This window comes from Nansenia antarctica (assembly GCF_963989245.1).
Source record: "Nansenia antarctica genome assembly, chromosome: 1".
Taxonomy (NCBI): domain Eukaryota; kingdom Metazoa; phylum Chordata; class Actinopteri; order Argentiniformes; family Microstomatidae; genus Nansenia; species Nansenia antarctica.
Window position 1 is genome coordinate 107,622,951 of NC_137674.1, and position 20,000 is coordinate 107,642,950.

Below are 20,000 nucleotides of genomic sequence, written 5' to 3' on the forward strand. Positions count from 1 at the left end.
TTTGTGTGTGTGTGTGTGTGTGTGTGTCTGTGTCTGTGTCTGTGTCTCTGTGTGTGTGTGTGTGTGTGTGTGTGTGTCACCTTCAGGAAGTCCCCGTCGGCCAGCAGGAAGTTGGAGGCGCTGAGGCGGAGGCCGAGGCCGGGGCGCGTCTGCACGCTGTAGAGACACTCGTGGCCGTTGTCGTAGTCAGACGGGTAGTTAGGAGACAGCAGGACCCCCTCACTGCCCACCGAGGACGCCCCACACTCCGCTAGGGGGAAGGGGGGAGGGGGGAGGGAGGGGAGGAGGGGAGGAGGGAGGAGGATATGATATAAAGATATTTTCATGGTTTTGTTTCATCTGTGTTTAAAGCCAGAAAGTGTCTTAATTATCTTTTATAAAACGGATGGTCTAATTCCTCCTCAAAGGGGGAGAGAGAGAGAGAGAGAGAGAGAGAGAGAGAGAGAGAGAGAGAGAGAGAGAGAGAGAGAGAGAGAGGGAGAGAGAGAGAGAGAGAGAAGAAAATGCTTGTGAGAAAATAAAAATCTGTCGATGATGAAAGTGAAGAGTTGAGCAGAGAGAGAGTGTGTGTGTGTGTGTGTGTGTGTGTGTGTGTGTGTGTGCGCGTCTGTGTGTGTGTGTGTGTGTGCGCGCAGCTGGTGAAAGGGGGAACAAGTCGGCAACCGTGGAACGTTGGAAATAAAAAATAAGATTCCTTTTCAACAAAATGTGCTTTTTTTTCATAATATGCAACTTGAAGTTTTAAAGTACTCAATACTCTATATAAAAAAAAACAGTTTTACGATAACTTATAATACTTGACAGTTTGTAAGCAAAGTAAGCTTGTTTTTCCATCCAGTTCCAGGGGGCTGATGCCACTGCTGATTACAAGTTTCACGTCCAACTATAGAAGACAAAGAACACCCTCCAGCTCTATGGAAGCCCTCCAACTCTTGCCGATGCTATCAACAAACTGTCAGCTGCCAGTAACATGATGGAGAGGTGACGTGATTGAGAGCGGAAAATTCATGAACTTGTTCATCCATGACTACATGTATGGTACATCATCGGTAATGGATTTAATCTGGTTCCTTCTCTATTGATATTGAATATTGAACACAAGGAGATTGATCAACTTAGCTTGAAGCCTTTTATTTATAAAGTTACATGACAGCAGTCTAGAGTTTGCAAAGTCTAGAGCCCCAGAGCCTCCAAGCCTTCACTGAGCACACCCCTTATATACAAAGTCGACACCCTTTATGAGAACACTAATCTCGGCAAACAAAATGTGGTGACAGGAAACTAGACTTCAGTAAGTGCGCAACAAATCATTGGCACTGTCCCCAGGCAGACTGAATTGTTAGCTACGATTTCCCAGAATGTAGAGATACAGACTTCAATTCTCTGTATTGTGGTGGGTTAACATAATTCACCCCCGGAACTAATAGTTGGGAGTATTGTTCCGTACGGAGGGTTAAGTGGGTGGTACTGAGTTTTAGTTCCTGTTTTAAGTGTGTGATAACAACTGGTTCATGTCTGTCAATAAACGTCTAGCTGTGACATTTAATACGCCGCCTCCGACTCCCGTCTCTCGGCACTACATTGGTGACCCCGACGTCAGTCCCGTTGAAGTATCCGAGACTGAACCGAACATGGCAAATAACGCCGTTATACTCAAATTGCCGGAGTTTTGGGAGACATCCGCGGCAGCATGGTTCGCACAGACGGAGGCGCAGTTCGCCCTCCGTGGGATTGCAGACGACGCTGCACGCTACTACCATGTCGTCTCGGCTCTGGGGAGCTCCACTGCAGCCAGAACGGTGGGCTTCATTACAGCTCCCCCTGCCCTGAATAAATATACAGCGTTTAAGACTCTCCTCCTCAGGACCTTCGGACTATCACGGTCGGAACGAGCCCGACGTCTGTTCGCAATTCAGGGGCTGGGAGACAGCAAGCCTTCCCAGCACATGGACATGATGCTGAACCTACTAGGTACGGAAGAACCAAATTTTCTTTTTATTGAACTGTTTCTTCGGCACATGCCTGCACATGTACAGACGGCGCTCGCTAATACGACTATTACGGAACCCCGTGAGTTAGCAGAGGAGGCTGACCGCTTCTTCCTAGCTACCCAGCGTTTTACCCCTGAAGTGCTAGCCCCGACACACAATTACACTCCCCCTGGCAGAGACAGGCTAGCTAACATGGGCCCACCTACCTCCAATAGCCGTACTAGCCCAGGCATGTGCTATTTCCACTCACGCTTTGGTGCGAAGGCGAAGAGGTGCCGCTCCCCTTGCAACTACGGCTCGGCGGGAAAACGGCAAAGCCTGCGTTCTGTAGTGGCTATGAGCGTGGGCACAGCAAACCAGCTACTGTTCATCAGAGACACTCTCTCCGGGTGCAAATTCCTCTGTGACACCGGTGCTCAGAGGAGCGTCCTGCCTGCGACAGTGGATGACACCGCCAGGGGAGGTCATGGCCCACATTTAAAGTCCGCTAACGACACCCCCATCCGCACCTATGGCACGAAAGCTGTAGACCTATGTTTCGGGGGTCAGCGGTTTACATGGGAATTCGTCACGGCCGACATCTCTTTCCCCCTCCTCGGTGCAGATTTCCTATGTGCTCACGGACTGCTCGTGGACGTCAAGAACAACCGCCTGGTGGACGCACTGACATTCTCCTCACTTGCATGTGTCCGCGGTGAGGCGACATACGGTGGGCTCTCCAGCTCACTCTCAGAGGGTGACAACTATCAGCGCCTGCTCAGCGAGTTCCCCAGCTTGACACAGCCCACATTTTCCGCCACCACTACCAAGCATGGGGTGGAGCACCACATAGAGACCAAGGGCGCCCCCATCTACGCTAGGGCCCGGCGGCTCAACCCCGACAGGCTAGCAGTCGCTAAGTCTGAGTTCGCCAACATGGAGCGCCTTGGTATCATCCGCCGCTCAGACAGCCCATGGGCCTCACCGCTACACATCGTGCCGAAACCAGACGGCGGATGGCGACCGTGTGGCGACTACCGCCGCCTCAACGACGCTACGACACCCGACCGCTACCCAGTCCCCCACATTCAGGACTTCTCTGCGCATCTGGCGGGTAAGCTGGTTTTCTCAAAGGTGGACCTAGTGCGTGGCTACCACCAAGTCTCCGTGCACCCTTCAGACATTCCCAAAACGGCGGTGATCACGCCGTTCGGGCTATTCGAATTCCTACGCATGCCGTTTGGACTTAAGAATGCGGCCCAGTCCTTTCAGCGGCTAATGGATTCGACAATCAGGGAAATGCCATTCCTATTCGTCTATTTGGACGACATCCTCGTTGCCAGCTCCTCGGTGGAAGAGCATCTGGCACATCTCCGAGACCTCTTCACGAGGCTCAGCCAACATGGCCTGATCATTAACCCGGCGAAGTGTCTGTTCGGGTTACCCTCCATCCGATTCCTTGGGCATCTCATCAACAAGGATGGGGCCGCCCCCTCCCATCGAAAGTGGAGGCCGTTTCCGCCTTCCCCCGCCCACACACAGCTCGAGCACTCCGAGAGTTTCTCGGAATGGTGACTTTTTATCACCGGTTCATCCACCGTGCAGCCCACACCATGCACCCGCTGTACGAGGCTATGAAGGACAAATCCCCCAACCAGGCCATCGACTGGACGGCCGAGAGGGAAGCCGCCTTCATTGCCACCAAGACCGCCCTAAGCCAGGCCGCCATGTTGGCCCACCCGTCACCCAAGGCCCCTGTTGCCATCACCACCGATGCGTCCGACTACGCCGTCGGCGCGGTGCACGAACAATGGGTCGCAGGCGCCTGGCAGCCGCTCGCCTTTTTCAGCCGTCAGTTGACGCCCAGAGAGCGCAAATACAGCGCGTTCGACAGGGAGCTCCTTGGCCTCTTTTTGGCAGTCCGCCACTTCCGGTTCCTGCTGGAAGGCCGTGAGTTCACGGCGTTCGTGGATCACAAACCCCTCACGTTCTCCATGTCCAAGGTGGCCGAGCCTTGGTCTGCCCGCCAGCAGCGCCAGCTCTCGTACATATCTGAGTACACCACAGACATCCAACACATCGCTGGCAAGTCCAACGTGGTCGCGGACTGTCTCTCCAGAGCGGTCGTCGGGGCCGTTCAACTGGGTCTCGACTACCTCCGCATGAGTGCGGACCAGGCCTCCGATCACGGGGTCCAGACCCTCAAGAACGCGGATACAGGACTACGCTTGGAGGATGTCGCAGTCGGTGACTCAGGCGCAAAACTGCTGTGCGACTTCTCTACGGGCCAGCCGCGGCCGCTAGTCCCTGTGAACTGGCGTCGGCCCGTTTTTGAGGCTGTACACAACCTCTCCCACCCCGGCAGGAAACCATCCGTAAAATTGGTTTCTGAGAAGTTCGTATGGCAGGGACTCAAGAAGGAGGTAAGGGGCTGGGTCGACACGTGCGTGGCCTGTCAACGCGCCAAAGTACACCGCCATACCAGAGCCCCTTTTGAGCCCTTCACTGTTCCTGAGAGGAGGTTCGACCACGTCAACGTCGACCTTGTGGGACCACTGCCCGCCTCTCACGGCTTCACCTACCTTTTCACCATGGTGGACAGGACGACCCGCTGGCCCGAAGCCGTTCCCCTCTCCTCGACGGCGTCTTCCGACGTGGCCCGTGCGTTCATCGGCACGTGGGTCGCGCGCTTTGGGACCCCGTCTGACCTGTCCTCTGACCATGGCTCGCAGTTTACCTCGGAGCTGTGGAACGCTGTAGCTAGTGGTTTGGGGGTTAAGCTGCACCGCACTACTGCCTATCACCCCCAGGCTAACGGTTTGTGCGAGCGGTTCCACCGCTCAATGAAGGCGGCCCTACGCGCGGGTTTGACGGACGGCAACTGGGTGGACAAACTTCCGTGGGTCATGCTTGGCCTCAGATGTGCCCCCAAAGAGGACTTGCAGTCCTCGTCTGCCGAACTCGTGTACGGCCAAACCCTACGAGTCCCCGGGGATTTCATCCCGGATGCCACTGTCCCCTGGTCTGCAGCCAGGCAGCGCTCCTCCCTACTGGAAGCCGCTGAGGTGTTCGCACCCGTCCCCACTTCACAGCACGGTACCCCTGCTTTCCGGGTCCCCACCGAGCTGCGCTCGTCAGACTTTGTCTTCATTCGCCACGACGCCCACCGCGGCCCCCTACGCCCCCCTTACGATGGCCCGTTCAAGGTCCTACAACACGGGGACAAGACCCTGGTGGTGGACGTTGGTGGTAGACACGAGACGGTCTCCATTGATAGGATCAAGTCCGCTCACGTGGACGTTTCCCGGCCATTGGAACTGGCTCAGCCCCCACGCCGTGGCCGCCCCCGGTCGCGGTGCCTTCAGCTGCCCCTGCCCCTGCCCCTGTCCCGGTTCCCCCGGCCCCGGCTGGCCCTGCCCCGGATGCCCCTGCGTCCCGCACCCGCCGGGGTCGGATCGTCGTCCCTCCCCGACACAGGGATTTTGACTATGGGTGAATTCTGGGGGGGCTTGTGTGGTGGGTTAACATAATTCACCCCCGGAACTAATAGTTGGGAGTATTGTTCCGTACGGAGGGTTAAGTGGGTGGTACTGAGTTTTAGTTCCTGTTTTAAGTGTGTGATAACAACTGGTTCATGTCTGTCAATAAACGTCTAGCTGTGACATTTAATACGCCGCCTCCGACTCCCGTCTCTCGGCACTACAGTATATTTGATATAAAACTACAACACATCCATGACTACATGTATGTTGTTCATCCATGACTACATGCATGGTGGAAATACGTCCGATTTGGAATCTGAAGTTGTCAAAAGCGAGGACAAGATTTCTGATCTGGATCACTTCAACAACAGGTGCTGTTCTGACGAGGAGGAGAACGGCTCTCAGGAAGGAGAGGACGGAATGGACTTCATAAGAAGACTTGATTGCAAGTGCCAGCTGAGACAAAAAAAAGGAGAATTCTGAACAAAAGGTTTCTCTTGCAGCCAAAGACTCCTGAACAGCAGGCCGAACACGCCGTGTGTCACCAGACGGGGACAGTGCTTATTATGGGAACTCTGCTGACGGTGATGAATTGTTCAGAAATGACTCATTCCGCAAAGAAAGGACCCACGAACGCAAGGTTCACAGTACATCACTATCGTGTGTAAGACTTTCTTATATTTTTTTCTGAGTGGGGAAGTCCCACTCATATTTTTCTTTTTATTGGACAGATATAGTGAAGACAGACAGGAAAGTAAGGAGAAGAAGGGAGAGAGGGCATGTCAGCAGGGCATGCGCCGGATTCGAATCCATGCCAACATGGGCATATGTGTGCACTGTAGACCGCGGTGCTAGACCACTGGACCACCCCAGGCCACACGTAACACTTTCTTTACTCAGGTGAGTTTTCATGATCTGTGTTACCATGTCTTGTTTATACTGTGTGAACATCTAGCTGTGTGTAGTTCTGTGTTCGTAGCATGTTGTGTTGTAACCAAACAGTGCTTTGTTCCTAGTAGGGTTAGGGTTCGTCGCTAACACAACAAATGCTTTTGTTAAGAGCTAGCCGCTAATTGGCTAACGCTAGCTAGCCCAGCGGACCACAGTCTGACAGCAGTGTGTTCGTTTGTGGTTCAGGATCAGGACAGGGTTAGGATCAGTACAGGCGTGGTTAGCTTTAGCGAACACACCGTCCTGTGGAAAAGCCCACCCGGAACGGACATGGACAGAAGTATCTTTTTGAGAAGATCAGAGAATTCTGTTCCCCCGAATTCTACCCCCCCACCAGACTCCACAGCAGCTCAGAACACGACTTTGAAGAACATTGATCTTCAGTTTTGTGCAGTGGAACACTTCTGAATGAGAAAAACATGAATGACCTGAAAAACATGAACGGTATGTGCCGACTCACTTTTTTATATCATTAAAAGAATAAGTTCTATAAAAAAGCAACATTTGTGGCCCTCATTTGTGTGTGTGTGTGTGTGTGTATGAGAGAGTGCGTGTGTGAGAGTGTGTGTGTGTGTGTGTGTGTGTGTGTGTGTGAGAGAGTGCGTGTGTGTGTGTGTGTGTGTGTGTGTGTGCGCATGTCTGTGTCTGTGTCTGTGTGTGTGTGTGTGTGTGTGTGTGTGTGTGTCTGTGTGTGTCTGTGTGTGTGTGTGTGTGTGTGTGTGTATACCTACCTACACACCTGGGCAGGCCGGCGCTCCACACCCTGCGGCCCCCCCCCAGGCAGGTGGTCTTGGTCTCGCCCTCCAGACGGTAACCTTGGAAACAGGAGAACACGAGGGCGTCGCCCACGCCGAACTGGAACCCCGTCCTCCTGCTGTAGGCGGGAACCCCCGGGTCCTCACAGGGCTCCAAGTTGTACTCTACACACACACACACACACACACACACACACACACACACCGTCACACACAAACAGACAGACACAGACACAGACACACAGACACACACAGACACAGACACACAGACACACACACACAGACAGACACAGACACACACCACAGACACACAGAGACACACACACACACAGACACACACACACACACACACACACAGACACACACACACACACACACACACACACACACACACACACAAGGTTGTGACACAAGGTTACATAAGGTTACAGGACACGGTTGATATGGTTCATATGTTTATTTGGACCAGGAATATCTTCTATTTTAGACTGGGACAGCGCCACTAGCTTCAATAACAACAGAGGCGCCGAACTAATGGTAGGAGTTGGTGAATAATTGATGACTGGAGTAGAGAGCTAGCTAGCTAGCCAGCCCTGAGCTAGGTTCATACGACAGACAGGTCTGAGACACAGACAGCTGTCCTACCTGCTATGGTGGTTCAGTCCAGAAGAGGTCCGGTGTTACAAAGCAGTTGTGCAGCTCCTTGTAGCTTAAAAGACTGTTCATAGACAGTGTGCTAACCTAACCATAGCCAATAGTGCTAAGCTAACGAGTATAACAGCTGTTTAAACGAGCAAAACAACCTGCTACTAACCCTAACAATCAGTACTTACTTAATCAGCATGTTACTTTGCAAAGAATTTACAGGATAGCTGTTTGCATCAACTTTTTTCGCAGATGTTACTTTAACTTTGTAACTGTACTTTATGTGGTCGTCTGGCAAGTCTGCAATTCATTATGGACGTTTTCTTTTCTTTTTTTTTACCTTTTTTTACTCTGCAAATTAAGAGATTCTAATCTTATTCAGAAATCATCAAAACTAAGCTGAGTTTATCATCAGTTTGTCATGAATTTCTTTATTTCAACACCACACATTTCTGTTTCATCACCCCCAAAAATACTGATATCTTAAACTTTAAACAGCCTACTATTGTGGTTAACTTGATTAAATGTTGTAATGATTGACTTGAGCACTAATATATATATATATACAATACAGTATATAATTATAATGTAACGTTACATCATGATCTGCCACCTAAGAAGGTGATGATGTCACCCAGGCGAGTAGGTCATGTGACCTACCTGAGAAGGTGACGTTGAAGCCTTCGTAGCTCATGGAGAAGTCGGAGATGAAGCGGAGCTGAGCGCTGAAGTTCCCGAACAGGCCGGCCCGGATGGCGGGGGGCAGCAGAGAGCCCGTCAACCTGGCCACGCCCTCGCTGAAGCTGCCGTCCTCCGTCACCAGCAGGTAGTCATGTGACTCCTCCAGGTGGAAGGTGTGGAAGAGCAGGTGCACGCCTGCAGACAGCCAATCAAAAACAACAACACACACCTTTATGAACAACACACACCTTTATGAACAACACATGACAGGTATAGGTGTGGTTATGGCAGGTGTGGGTGTGGCTATGGCAGGTGTGGGTGTGGTTATGGCAGGTGTGGGTGTGGCTATGACAGGTGTGGGTGTGGCTATGACAGGTGTGGGTGTGGCTATGACAGGTGTGGGTGTGGCTATGACAGGTGTGGGTGTGGCTATGACAGGTGTGGGTGTGGTTATGACAGGTGTGGGTGTGGCTATGACAGGTATGGGTGTGGCTATGGCAGGTATAGGTGTGGCTATGGCAGGTGTGGGTGTGGCTATGGCAGGTGTGGGTGTGGCTATGGCAGGTGTGGGTGTGGCTATGACAGGTGTGGTTATGACAGGTATAGGTGTGGTTATGACAGGTGTGGGTGTGGCTATGACAGGTATAGGTGTGGCTATGCCAGGTGTGGGTGTTGCTATGACAGGTGTGGGTGTGGCTATGACAGGTGTGGGTGTGGCTATGACAGGTATAGGTGTGGCTATGACAGGTATAGGTGTGGCTATGACAGGTGTGGGTGTGGCTATGACAGGTTTAGGTGTGGCTATGACAGGTATAGGTGTGGCTATGACAGGTGTGGGTGTTGCTATGACAGGTGTGGGTGTGGCTATGACAGGTGTGGGTGTGGCTATGACAGGTATAGGTGTGGCTATGACAGGTATAGGTGTGGCTATGGCAGGTGTGGGTGTGGCTATGGCAGGTGTGGGTGTGGCTATGGCAGGTGTGGGTGTGGCTATGGCAGGTGTGGGTGTGGCTATGGAAGGTGTGGGTGTGGCTATGACAGGTGTGGGTGTGGCTATGACAGGTGTGGGTGTGGCTATGACAGGTATAGGTGTGGCTATGACAGGTGTGGGTGTGGCTATGACAGGTGTGGGTGTGGCTATGGCATGTATAGGTGTGGCTATGACAGGTGTAGGTGTGGCTATGACAGGTGTGGGTGTGGCTATGGCAGGTATAGGTGTGGCTATGGCAGGTGTGGGTGTGGCTACGACAGGTGTGGGTGTGGCTATGACAGGTGTGGGTGTGGCTACGACATGTGTGGGTGTGGCTATGCCAGGTGTGGGTGTGGCTATGCCAGGTGTGGGTGTTGCTATGACAGGTGTGGGTGTGGCTATGACAGGTGTGGGTGTGGCTATGACAGGTATAGGTGTGGCTATGACAGGTATAGGTGTGGCTATGACAGGTGTGGGTGTGGCTATGACAGGTTTAGGTGTGGCTATGACAGGTATAGGTGTGGCTATGACAGGTATAGGTGTGGCTATGACAGGTGTAGGTGTGGCTATGACAGGTGTGGGTGTGGCTATGACAGGTGTGGGTGTGGCTATGACAGGTGTGGGTGTGGCTATGACAGGTATAGGTGTGGCTATGACAGGTATAGGTGTGGCTATGACAGGTGTAGGTGTGGCTATGACAGGTGTGGGTGTGGCTATGACAGGTGTGGGTGTGGCTATGACAGGTGTGGGTGTGGCTATGACAGGTGTGGCTATGACTGGTGTGGGTGTGGCTATGACAGGTATAGGTGTGACTATGACAGGTGTAGGTGTGGCTATGACAGGTGTGGGTGTGGCTATGACAGGTGTGGCTATGACAGGTGTGGGTGTGGCTATGACAGGTGTGGGTGTGGCTATGACATGTGTGGGTGTGGCTATGGCAGGTGTGGGTGTGGCTATGGCAGGTGTGGGTGTGGCTATGACAGGTGTGGGTGTGGCTATGACAGGTATAGGTGTGGCTATGACAGGTGTAGGTGTGGCTATGACAGGTGTGGGTGTGGCTATGACAGGTATAGGTGTGGCTATGACAGGTGTGGCTATGACAGGTGTGGGTGTGGCTATGACAGGTATAGGTGTGGCTATGACAGGTGTGGGTGTGGCTATGACAGGTGTGGGTGTGGTTATGACAGGTATAGGTGTGGCTATGGCAGGTGTGGGTGTGGCTATGGCAGGTTTAGGTGTGGCTATGGCAGGTTTAGGTGTGGCTATGACAGGTGTGGGTGTGGCTATGACAGGTGTGGGTGTGGCTATGACAGGTATAGGTGTGGCTATGACAGGTATAGGTGTGGGTGTGGCTATGACAGGTGTGGGTGTGGCTATGACAGGTATAGGTGTGGCTATGACAGGTATAGGTGTGGTTATGGCAGGTATAGGTGTGGCTATGGCAGGTTTAGGTGTGGCAGGTGTGGTTATGACAGGTGTGGTTATGGCAGGTGTGGCTATGGCAGGTGTGGCTCATGGTTACCTTTCCCGTGCGACACCTCGATGGTCCAGGTGCAGTTGAGAGAGTTGGGGTAGAAGTCGGGAAACCCTGGCGACAGGATGGTTCCTCTCTTACCATAGATGTAACCTCCACACAGAGCTGAGGACACAACACTACGCTGTTACAACCTCCACACACCGCTGTTACAACCTCCACACAACGCTGTTACAACCTCCACACAACGCTGTTACAACCTCCACACAGAGCTGAGGACACAACACACCGCTGTTACAACCTCCACACACCGCTGTTACAACCTCCACACAACGCTGTTACAACCTCCACACAGAGCTGAGGACACAACACACCGCTGTTACAACCTCCACACAGAGCTGAGGACACAACACACCGCTGTTACAACCTCCACACACCGCTGTTACAACCTCCACACAACGCTGTTACAACCTCCACACAACGCTGTTACAACCTCCACACAACGCTGTTACAACCTCCACACAACGGTGTTACAACCTCCACAGAGTGCTGAGGAAACAACACAACACTAATACAACCTTCACACAAGGCTAATACAACCTTCACACCACACTAATACAACCTTCACACTTTTTAGATTTTCTTTTTGACATTTTTGGCATTTAGCAGATGCCTTATTCCAAAGCGACCTTATTCCTCCCCACGTCCCCCCCTCCCCTCCCCATCTCTCCTCTCCTCCTCTCCTCTCCTCTCCTCTCCTCTCCTCTCCTCTCCTCTCCTCTCCCCTCCTCTCCTCTCCTCCCCTCTCACATTACATTTTTTAAAAATGTGGCACTTAGCAGAAGACTTTATCCAAAACAACGTACAACAAGTACATTTGTCTAAGTAAGTGAATCATCTATCCATCAGTCATCGCAAGAAAAAGTAATCTATGCTGGACCAGAGGCAATTGGCAGGCAAAATGCTAGAAGACGGAATAACTTTGTTTTTGTTATTGTTATTTACACTAGAGAAACTCTACAAGGGGTAGAGGCGATGGAGAGGTCTGTACAGGCGGGTAGAGGGGATGGAGAGGTTTCAGGAGGGACAGTTAAGGTGTAGCCTGAAGAGATGGAGGTCTTCAGTCTTTGGTGGATGATGGGGAGTGACTCTGCAGTCCTGACAGCAGTGGGAAGCTCCCTCCACCTGCGAGGCGCCAGGACGATGAAAAGTCGTGACCGGGCAGCGTGACTTTTTCTTTCTTTTTCTTTTTTTAGAGCGAGAGAAACAGTACAAGGGGGGGGAAGTAGAAATCTTTGGAGACCCAGTATAGGGGGAAGCAGGTGTCTCAGGAGGAGCAGTTAAGGTGTAGCCTGAGGCGATGGAGGTCTTCAGTCTACGGGGGGAAGATGGGGAGTGACTCTGCAGCCCTGACAGCGTTGGGGAGCTCCTTCTGGGCACCACGGGGCGCCATGACGGTGTAAAGTCGTGACCGGGCAGCGTGACTGCTGCTTTATCCACATAGAAGTGGAGGAGCCAGTCAGCCAGCAGAGGTGGAGGAGTGGATTGAACAGGCAGGTGTTTGGTGGCTGACCATTGCTTGCAGGTAGGAAGGGGCTGTTACCTTCGCTGTTCCTTTCCTCCTCTCCTCTCTTCTCCCCTCCTCCTCTCCCCTCCCCCCTCCTCCTCTCCCCTCCCCTCCTCCTTCTCCTCTCATTAGGATCAACCCTCCAGGTCATGACCCTGCCCCCCCTAGAGTGACCACCTGGTCTCCATGGTAATAGAGTGACCACCTGGTCTCCATGGTAACAGAGTGTCTCATTAGTAGTGTCTGCTGCTCTTCTGTGAGGTGAGGAGAGAGAAGAGAGAGAAGGGTAGAGGAGAGAGGAGAGAAGGAGAGGAGGAGAAGAGGAGAGAAGGGTAGAGGAGGAGAGATGAGTAGAGGAGCAGAAGAGGAAAGAGGAGGAGAGAAGGGTAGAGGAGGAGAGGAGAGAAGGGTAGAGGAGGGGAGGAGAGAAGGAGAGGAGGAGAGATGAGGAGAGGTGCAGAAGACGAGTGAGGAGGAGAGAAGGGTAGAGGAGGAGAGGAGGAGAGAAGGGAGGAGGAAGAGAGAAGGGTAGAGGAGGAGAGAAGGGAGGAGGAAGAGGGAGGAGAGGAGCAGGAGAAGAGAGGAGGAAGAGGGAGGAGAGGAGAGGAGGAAGAGGAAGGAGAGGAGATGAGGAAGAGGGAGGAGAGGAGAGAGGAGAAGAGAGGAGGAAGAGGGAGGAGAGGAGAGGAGGAGCATACCGTCACAGCTGGGGAGGGCATGGTTCCACTTGTGGTTCTTCTCACATACGATTGGCTCGTCGTCGCTAAGGGAGTAACCCTGGTTACAGCTGAACGTCACCATGGAGTCGATCGCAAACACGTTGCCATGGCGCCGGCCGTTAACGGGGATCCCAGGGTCCAAGCAGGAGTCTGTCTCCATCATCACACCTGAGGAAGAACCAGAGAACTGTGAGAGGATGGAGGGATGGAGGGATGGAGAGGTAGAGGAGTAGAGGAATGGGTAGAGGTAGAGGGATGGAGGGGTAGAGGGATGGAGGGATGGAGTGAAGGAGGGATGGGGGATGGAGAGGTAGAGGACTAAAGTGCTTTGAGTTGCATTCATGTACGAAAGGCGCTATATAAATAACGTTTCACTTCACTTCACTTCACTTCACTAGAGGAATGGAGGGATGGAGAGGTAGAGGGATGGAGAGGTAGAGGGATGGAGAGGTAGAGGGATGGAGGGATGAAGGGGTGGAGGGGCAGAGGGATGGAAAGGTAGAGGGATGGAGGGATGGAGGGATGGAGGGATGGAGAGGTAGAGGGATGGAAAGGTAGAGGGATGGAGGGATGGAGGGGTAGAGGGATGGAGGGATGAAGGGGTGGAGGGGCAGAGGGATGGAAAGGTAGAGGGATGGAGGGGTAGAGGGATGGAGGGGTAGAGGGAAGGAGGGGTAGAGGGATGGAGGGGTAGAGGGATGGAGGGGTAGAGGGATGGAGGGATGGAGGGATGGAGGGATGGAGGGGTAGAGGGATGGAGGGGTGGAGGGAAGGAGGGGTAGAGGGATGGAGGGATGGAGGGGTAGAGGGATGGAGGGGTAAAGGGATAGAGGGATGGAGGGAAGGAGGGGTAGAGGGATGGTGACTGACTCTCGTAGTGTATCTGGAAGCCGGTGCTGGAGCGATGGAGAGAAGGAGGGGTGGAGGGGTAGAGGGATGGAGGGATGGAGGGGTAGAGGGATGGAGGGGTAGAGGGATGGAGGGATGGAGGGGTAGAGGGATGGAGGGATGGTGCGGTAGAGGGATGGAGGGGTGGAGGGAAGGAGGGGTAGAGGGATGGTGACTGACTCTCGTAGTGTATCTGGAAGCCTGTGCTTGAGCGATGGAGGGAAGGAGGGGTGGAGGGATGGAGGGATGGAGGGATGGAGGGGTAGAGGGATGGCGACTGACTCTCGTAGTGTATCTGGAAGCCGGTGCTGGAGCGGCTGTTGTCGGTGGTGAAGAGCAGGAACAGGAAGTGGGAGGTGCTGGTGAGGAAGCGGGGCGCCTGCGTGCCGTGGTACTCTCCAATCAGAGGGGAGGAGGCGGACGGGCCGTCACGGATCTCCAGCGTGTCGTAGTTCACCTCCGTCTGGAACCTACACACACACACACACACACACACACACAGACACACACACAGACACAGACACAGACAGTCAGACACAGACACACAGACACACAGACACAGACACAGACACAGACACACAGACACAGACACACACACACACACACACACACACACACACACACAGACACACACACAGACACACAGACAGACAGTCAGACACAGACACAGACACACACACACAGACACACAAACAAAACAGGCAACAAAAGATAGAGAAGAGAAAAGTGACTTGGAAGTCACGACACAGAGAGAGAGAGAGAGAATAGAGAGACTAGAGAGAGAGGTGGAGAGAGAGAGAGAGAGAGGTAGAGAGATAATAGAAAGGCAAGGCAAGGCAAGTTTATTTGTATAGCACTTTTCATACAAAAGGGGGCAATTCAAAGTGCTTTACATACAGCATTAAAAAAAGGAGGATAGTAAGAAAAGAAAAATCACAAGAATAGACACATGTATATAGAAAATAATAATAAACAACATAATGAATAAAAAGATATAGATAAAAGTGTTATTACTGCAGCTTTATTCAACCGCTGTAAAATGACACGTGTGATCCTGCATCTGTATTCAACCGCTATCCTGGTCGATACGCCTTTTTTTTCTTTTTTTTTTGCAAACCCAGTTAGCCGATATTTACAGTGAATTTATAGCGCTTGGATTATGGATCATAAAACTCTGTGCTGCAGGTATAACAAGTAAAAAGATAAATCATTTAATAAGATCATAGTTAATGGATGGAAGCCATAGATAGAGAGTGTTAGTATTTAATCATATCTGCTGCAGTACATGAAGGTTCTTTAGCTTAGTTTTAAATATTTGTAGGGTTTGGGCCTGTTTGATTTCTTCAGGGAGTTTCAGGAGCACGCGGCAGAGTGACTGCAAGAGTAGCTGATTAGTCTCAGCTGCCCTTAGGGGCCTTGCTGGAACATAGGCTGGGAGGAGATCCAATAATAATAATAATAATACATGTTATTTGTATGGCGCCTTTCAAAACACCCAAGGACGCTAAAAGAATGGAAAAAAGTGTAGACAAAACATGACATGATTGTACAAGTTGCTGAAACTGAAATAAAAACTAAGTAAAAAAAAAACAGAAAACACCCAAGGACACCTCACAGGAAGAAAGACACAGTAAAATACAGCCAGGTTTAAACACAGTGGAGGTGAGACAAGCTGTCAAACACAGTTGAAACTAAACAGAAAGAAAAGAAACGACAGAAAACAAAAACAAAAGAACAACAGGAGGTGAAGGACAAGGACACAGGATACAGATTAAAGTGAGTATGCCGGTTGGAACAGGTGGGTTTTGAGTTGCCTTTTGAATGAGTCTATAGTCAGACTGGTGGATGTGGAGTGGCAGGGAGTTCTATATGACGTCATCAGTGGTCAACAAAGCACAGATCCACAGGCAATTCACATTATAGCAGGAGATTTCAATCATGTCGACCTGAAGGCAGTACTACCCAAGTTCTATCAGCATGTGAAATGTGCAACAAGAGGAGAAAAAACACTGGACAAGGTATACACCAACATCAAACGTGCTTACAAGGCTAGTCCGCTAGCTCATCTAGGCATGTCTGACCATGTGTCAATCCTCCTGATCCCAGCATACACTACCATGGGGAAAAGTGCTCCCATCACCACTAAGACTGTCAGAACCTGGCCAGAAGGGTCCGCTCCACTGCAGATCTGCCTAAATGACACCCCATGGCAGGAATATGAGCATGAGGACCTGGAACAGTACACGTCGTCGGTTCTGAACCACATAGTGAACTGCACCAACTCAGTCACCGTGGACAAACGGGTCCGGGTCTACCAAACACGAAGCCATGGATGACTGGGAAGGTCCAAAAACTGATCAACGAGAGGGACAACGCCTTCTTCGCAGGGAAGAGCACACCGCTGTACAGCACCACCAGGGCTAACCTAAAGCGCGGAATCAAAGCGGCCAAGGCAGACCACAGAGAGAAGATTGAAGAATGCCTCCTGAGCAACGACTCCAGGCGGATGTGGCAGGGGGTTCAGCACATGACAAACTTCAGAGCCAACAGGCTCACAGCCGAGGAGGACGACCCCCTGCTGGCGGGAAAGCTGAACACCTTCTACGCCCGGTTCGACGAGGGGCGAACGGAGGTAACCACAACACAAACACCACTCTCTCCAGCTCTCAGCAGCCTCACCCTCACAGAGCATGAAGTGAGACGCGTGCTGAAGGCGGTGGACCCCAGGAAAGCCTCGGGGCCGGATGGCGTCCTGGGACGGGTGCTGAGGGACTGCGCCGACCAGCTGGCCGGGGTTTTCACCAACATCTTCAACCAGTCCCTGTCCCAGGCCACCATCCCACCCTGCCTGAAAACCTCAACTATCATCCCAGTCCCGAAGAAAAGCACGGTGAGCTGCCTAAACGACTACCGCCCGGTGGCACTCACACCAATCATCATGAAGTGCTTCGAGAAACTAGTCCGGGCCCACATACTCACACGCCTCCCGCCCAACCTGGATCCATACCAGTTCGCCTACAGAGCCCACAGGTCCACAGAGGACGCCATCGCGACGACTCTCCACGCCACTCTATCCCACCTGGAGAGGGGAAACAGCTACGCGAGACTGCTCTTTGTGGACTTCAGCTCCGCCTTCAACACCATCCTTCCAGACAGGCTAGTGACCAAACTACTAGACCTGGGTCTATCACACTCTATATGTGCATGGATCAAGGACTTCCTGACCGACCGCCCCCAGAGGGTGCGGGTGGGCCCCCACACCTCCACAGCCCTCAGACTCAGCACTGGTTCCCCCCAGGGCTGCGTGCTAAGCCCCATCCTCTACAACCTCTACACCTACGACTTCACCCCCGTCCACCCCAGCAACTCCATCGTAAAGTTTGCAGACGACACCACCGTGGTGGGATGCATCTCGGGGGGGGGACGAGGCGGCGTACAGGGATGAGGTAGAGCAACTGAGCAAGCTGTGCAAGGTTAACAACCTGCTGCTGAACAAGTCAAAGACCCAGGAAATCATCGTAGACTTCAGGAGGAAAAAGTCTGAGATCCAGCCCCTGCTCATCGACGGAGAGAGCGTGGAGAGAGTCTCAACCCTCCGATTCCTGGGGATGCACATGCGGGATGACCTGACCTGGAAGGACAACACAAAAGCCACCATCAAGAAGGCACAACAGCGGCTATACATCCTGAGAGTCCTCAGGAAGGAACACAGCAAGCAGGAGATACTGGTGACCTTCTACCGCGGCGCAGTGGAAAGCATCCTCACCTACGGCATCTGCACCTGGTTCTCCAGCTGCACAACCGCGGAGAGAAATGCGCTACAGAGAGTCGTGAGAACAGCACAGAAGATCACCGGCACCCCCCTCCCCTCTCTGGAAGAGCTGTACAACACACGCTGTCTCAGGAAGGCCTCCAAGATCTCCAGGGACCCGACCCACCCTGGGTACGAACACTTTACCAGGCTGCCCTCGAAAAGGCGGTTCAGGACCTTGGCCGCAAGGACAAACAGACTGAAGAACAGCTTCTACCACAGGGCCGTCCAGGCCCTGAACACAGCAAAGACCTAGGTTCTGGGCCCTGGACAGTCTGGACGGATTGATGGCAGCTGCTGGACTGAAAAAATCAGGTGTAGTGCTGAGGCACAAATATGTACATTTCAAGCCTGCAAACTGCGACACTTTAAATAAATGTGCAATAACACTATTGTGCAATATGACAACCCTAGTCGTCTATCTGTACAGTATAGTATAGTGGATAGTGTACATAGCCTTTATTTATGTAAACCAGCTCCTTCCCTTCTTGTGATTTTTTTAAAAGTGTTTTTTTTTCTTTCCTAACACCAGGGGAGCCACCCCTCCTAAATGTCGTTGTTTGGTACCTGTACTGTAGCAATGACAATAAAGACCATTCATTCATTCATTCATTCATTCATTCCAGAGCCTGGGAGCCCAACTGCTGACGGCTCCAGCCCCCATGGTGCTGAGGCGTGAACTGGGGACAGTGAGTAATCCAACAGAGGAGGTGGGAGGAGATCTGATATGTATTTTGGTCCAAGACCATTTAGGATTTGTACGTAATTAGGAGTATTTTGAATTAAATTCTCTGAGAGACTGGTAGCCAGTGTAGAGATCTCAGGATTGGTGTAATGTGTTCAAACTTTTTTGTTTTTGTTAGGACCCTAGCAGCTGCGTTTTGGATGAGCTGCAGCTTACGAAAAAGCTCCTTTAGGATAGGCCTGTTAGTAGACCATTACAATAATCGAAACAAATGCATGGATGAGTTTTTCACGGTCTTGCTTGGACATGAAACCTCTCATACTTGTTATGTTTTTCAGGTGATAGTAGGTTGATTTAGTTATCGAGTTTATGTGGCTGTTGAAGTTTAGATCGGAGTCTAGAATTACACCAAGATTTCTGACCTGTTTTTTTTAGTTTGAAGAGAGAGAGAATCAAGTTTTGGACTGACTTTTTCGATCTTTTGTCAGGTGCCCCGAATACAATTATCTCTAGAATAGAGAGAGGGAGAGATAAGAGAGAGATAGAGAGAGAGATAGAGAGAGATAGAGAGAGAAAGAGAGAGGACCTGTCGAAGGAGATCTTGATGGCGTGGTCGCTCCGGGCCTCTATGATCCACTCACAGTTGAGGGAGTCTTTGTAGTAGCCTGGCCAACCAGGAGACAGCAGTGTGCCCGAGGCCGCAGTCAGGTGACCTCCACACGGGGCTGGGGACGACACATAACTCATCTATAACATACCTCATCTATAACATACCTCATGTATAACATACCTCATATATAACATACCTCATCTATAACATACCTCATCTATAACATAACTCATCTATAACATCCCTCATCTATAACATCCCTCATCAATAACATAACTCATCTATAACATACCTCATCTATAACATACCTCATCTATAACATACCTCATCTATAACATACCTCATGTATAACATACCTCATCTATAACATACCTCATCTATAACATACCTCATCTATAACATAACTCATCTATAACATCCCTCATCTATAACATCCCTCATCAATAACATAACTCATCTATAACATACCTCATCTATAACATACCTCATCTATAACATACCTCATCTATAACGTACCTCATCTATAACATACCTCATCTATAACATACCTCATCTATAACATACCTCATCTATAACATACCTCATCTATAACATGCCTCATCAATAACATACCTCATCTATAACATACCTCATCTATAACATACCTCATCTATAACATACCTCATCTATAACATCCCTCATCTATAACATAACTCATCTATAACATACCTCATCTATAACATAACTCATCTATAACATACCTCATCTGTATAACCAATATATAATACAGGGTTCCCACACCTTCAGAAACAT

At 51.3% G+C, this 20,000-nt stretch overlaps 1 protein-coding gene across 1 annotated transcript in view; it reads right to left on the reverse strand.

The window, feature by feature from the left end:
- Window positions 1-20,000, reverse strand: part of LOC308156194 (CUB and sushi domain-containing protein 1) — a gene marked incomplete at its 3' end in the record, with an annotated part of 144,114 nt that overhangs the window by 76,398 nt on the left and 47,716 nt on the right. The window contains exons 15-21 of the mRNA XM_080529549.1: window positions 19,185-19,323; window positions 14,385-14,572; window positions 13,194-13,382; window positions 10,977-11,093; window positions 8,464-8,679; window positions 7,135-7,323; window positions 81-250 (exon numbers count right to left, since the gene is read on the reverse strand). Coding sequence (XP_080385675.1) covers window positions 81-250; window positions 7,135-7,323; window positions 8,464-8,679; window positions 10,977-11,093; window positions 13,194-13,382; window positions 14,385-14,572; window positions 19,185-19,323 — 1,208 coding nt within the window. The remainder of the gene's footprint in view (window positions 1-80; window positions 251-7,134; window positions 7,324-8,463; window positions 8,680-10,976; window positions 11,094-13,193; window positions 13,383-14,384; window positions 14,573-19,184; window positions 19,324-20,000) is intronic.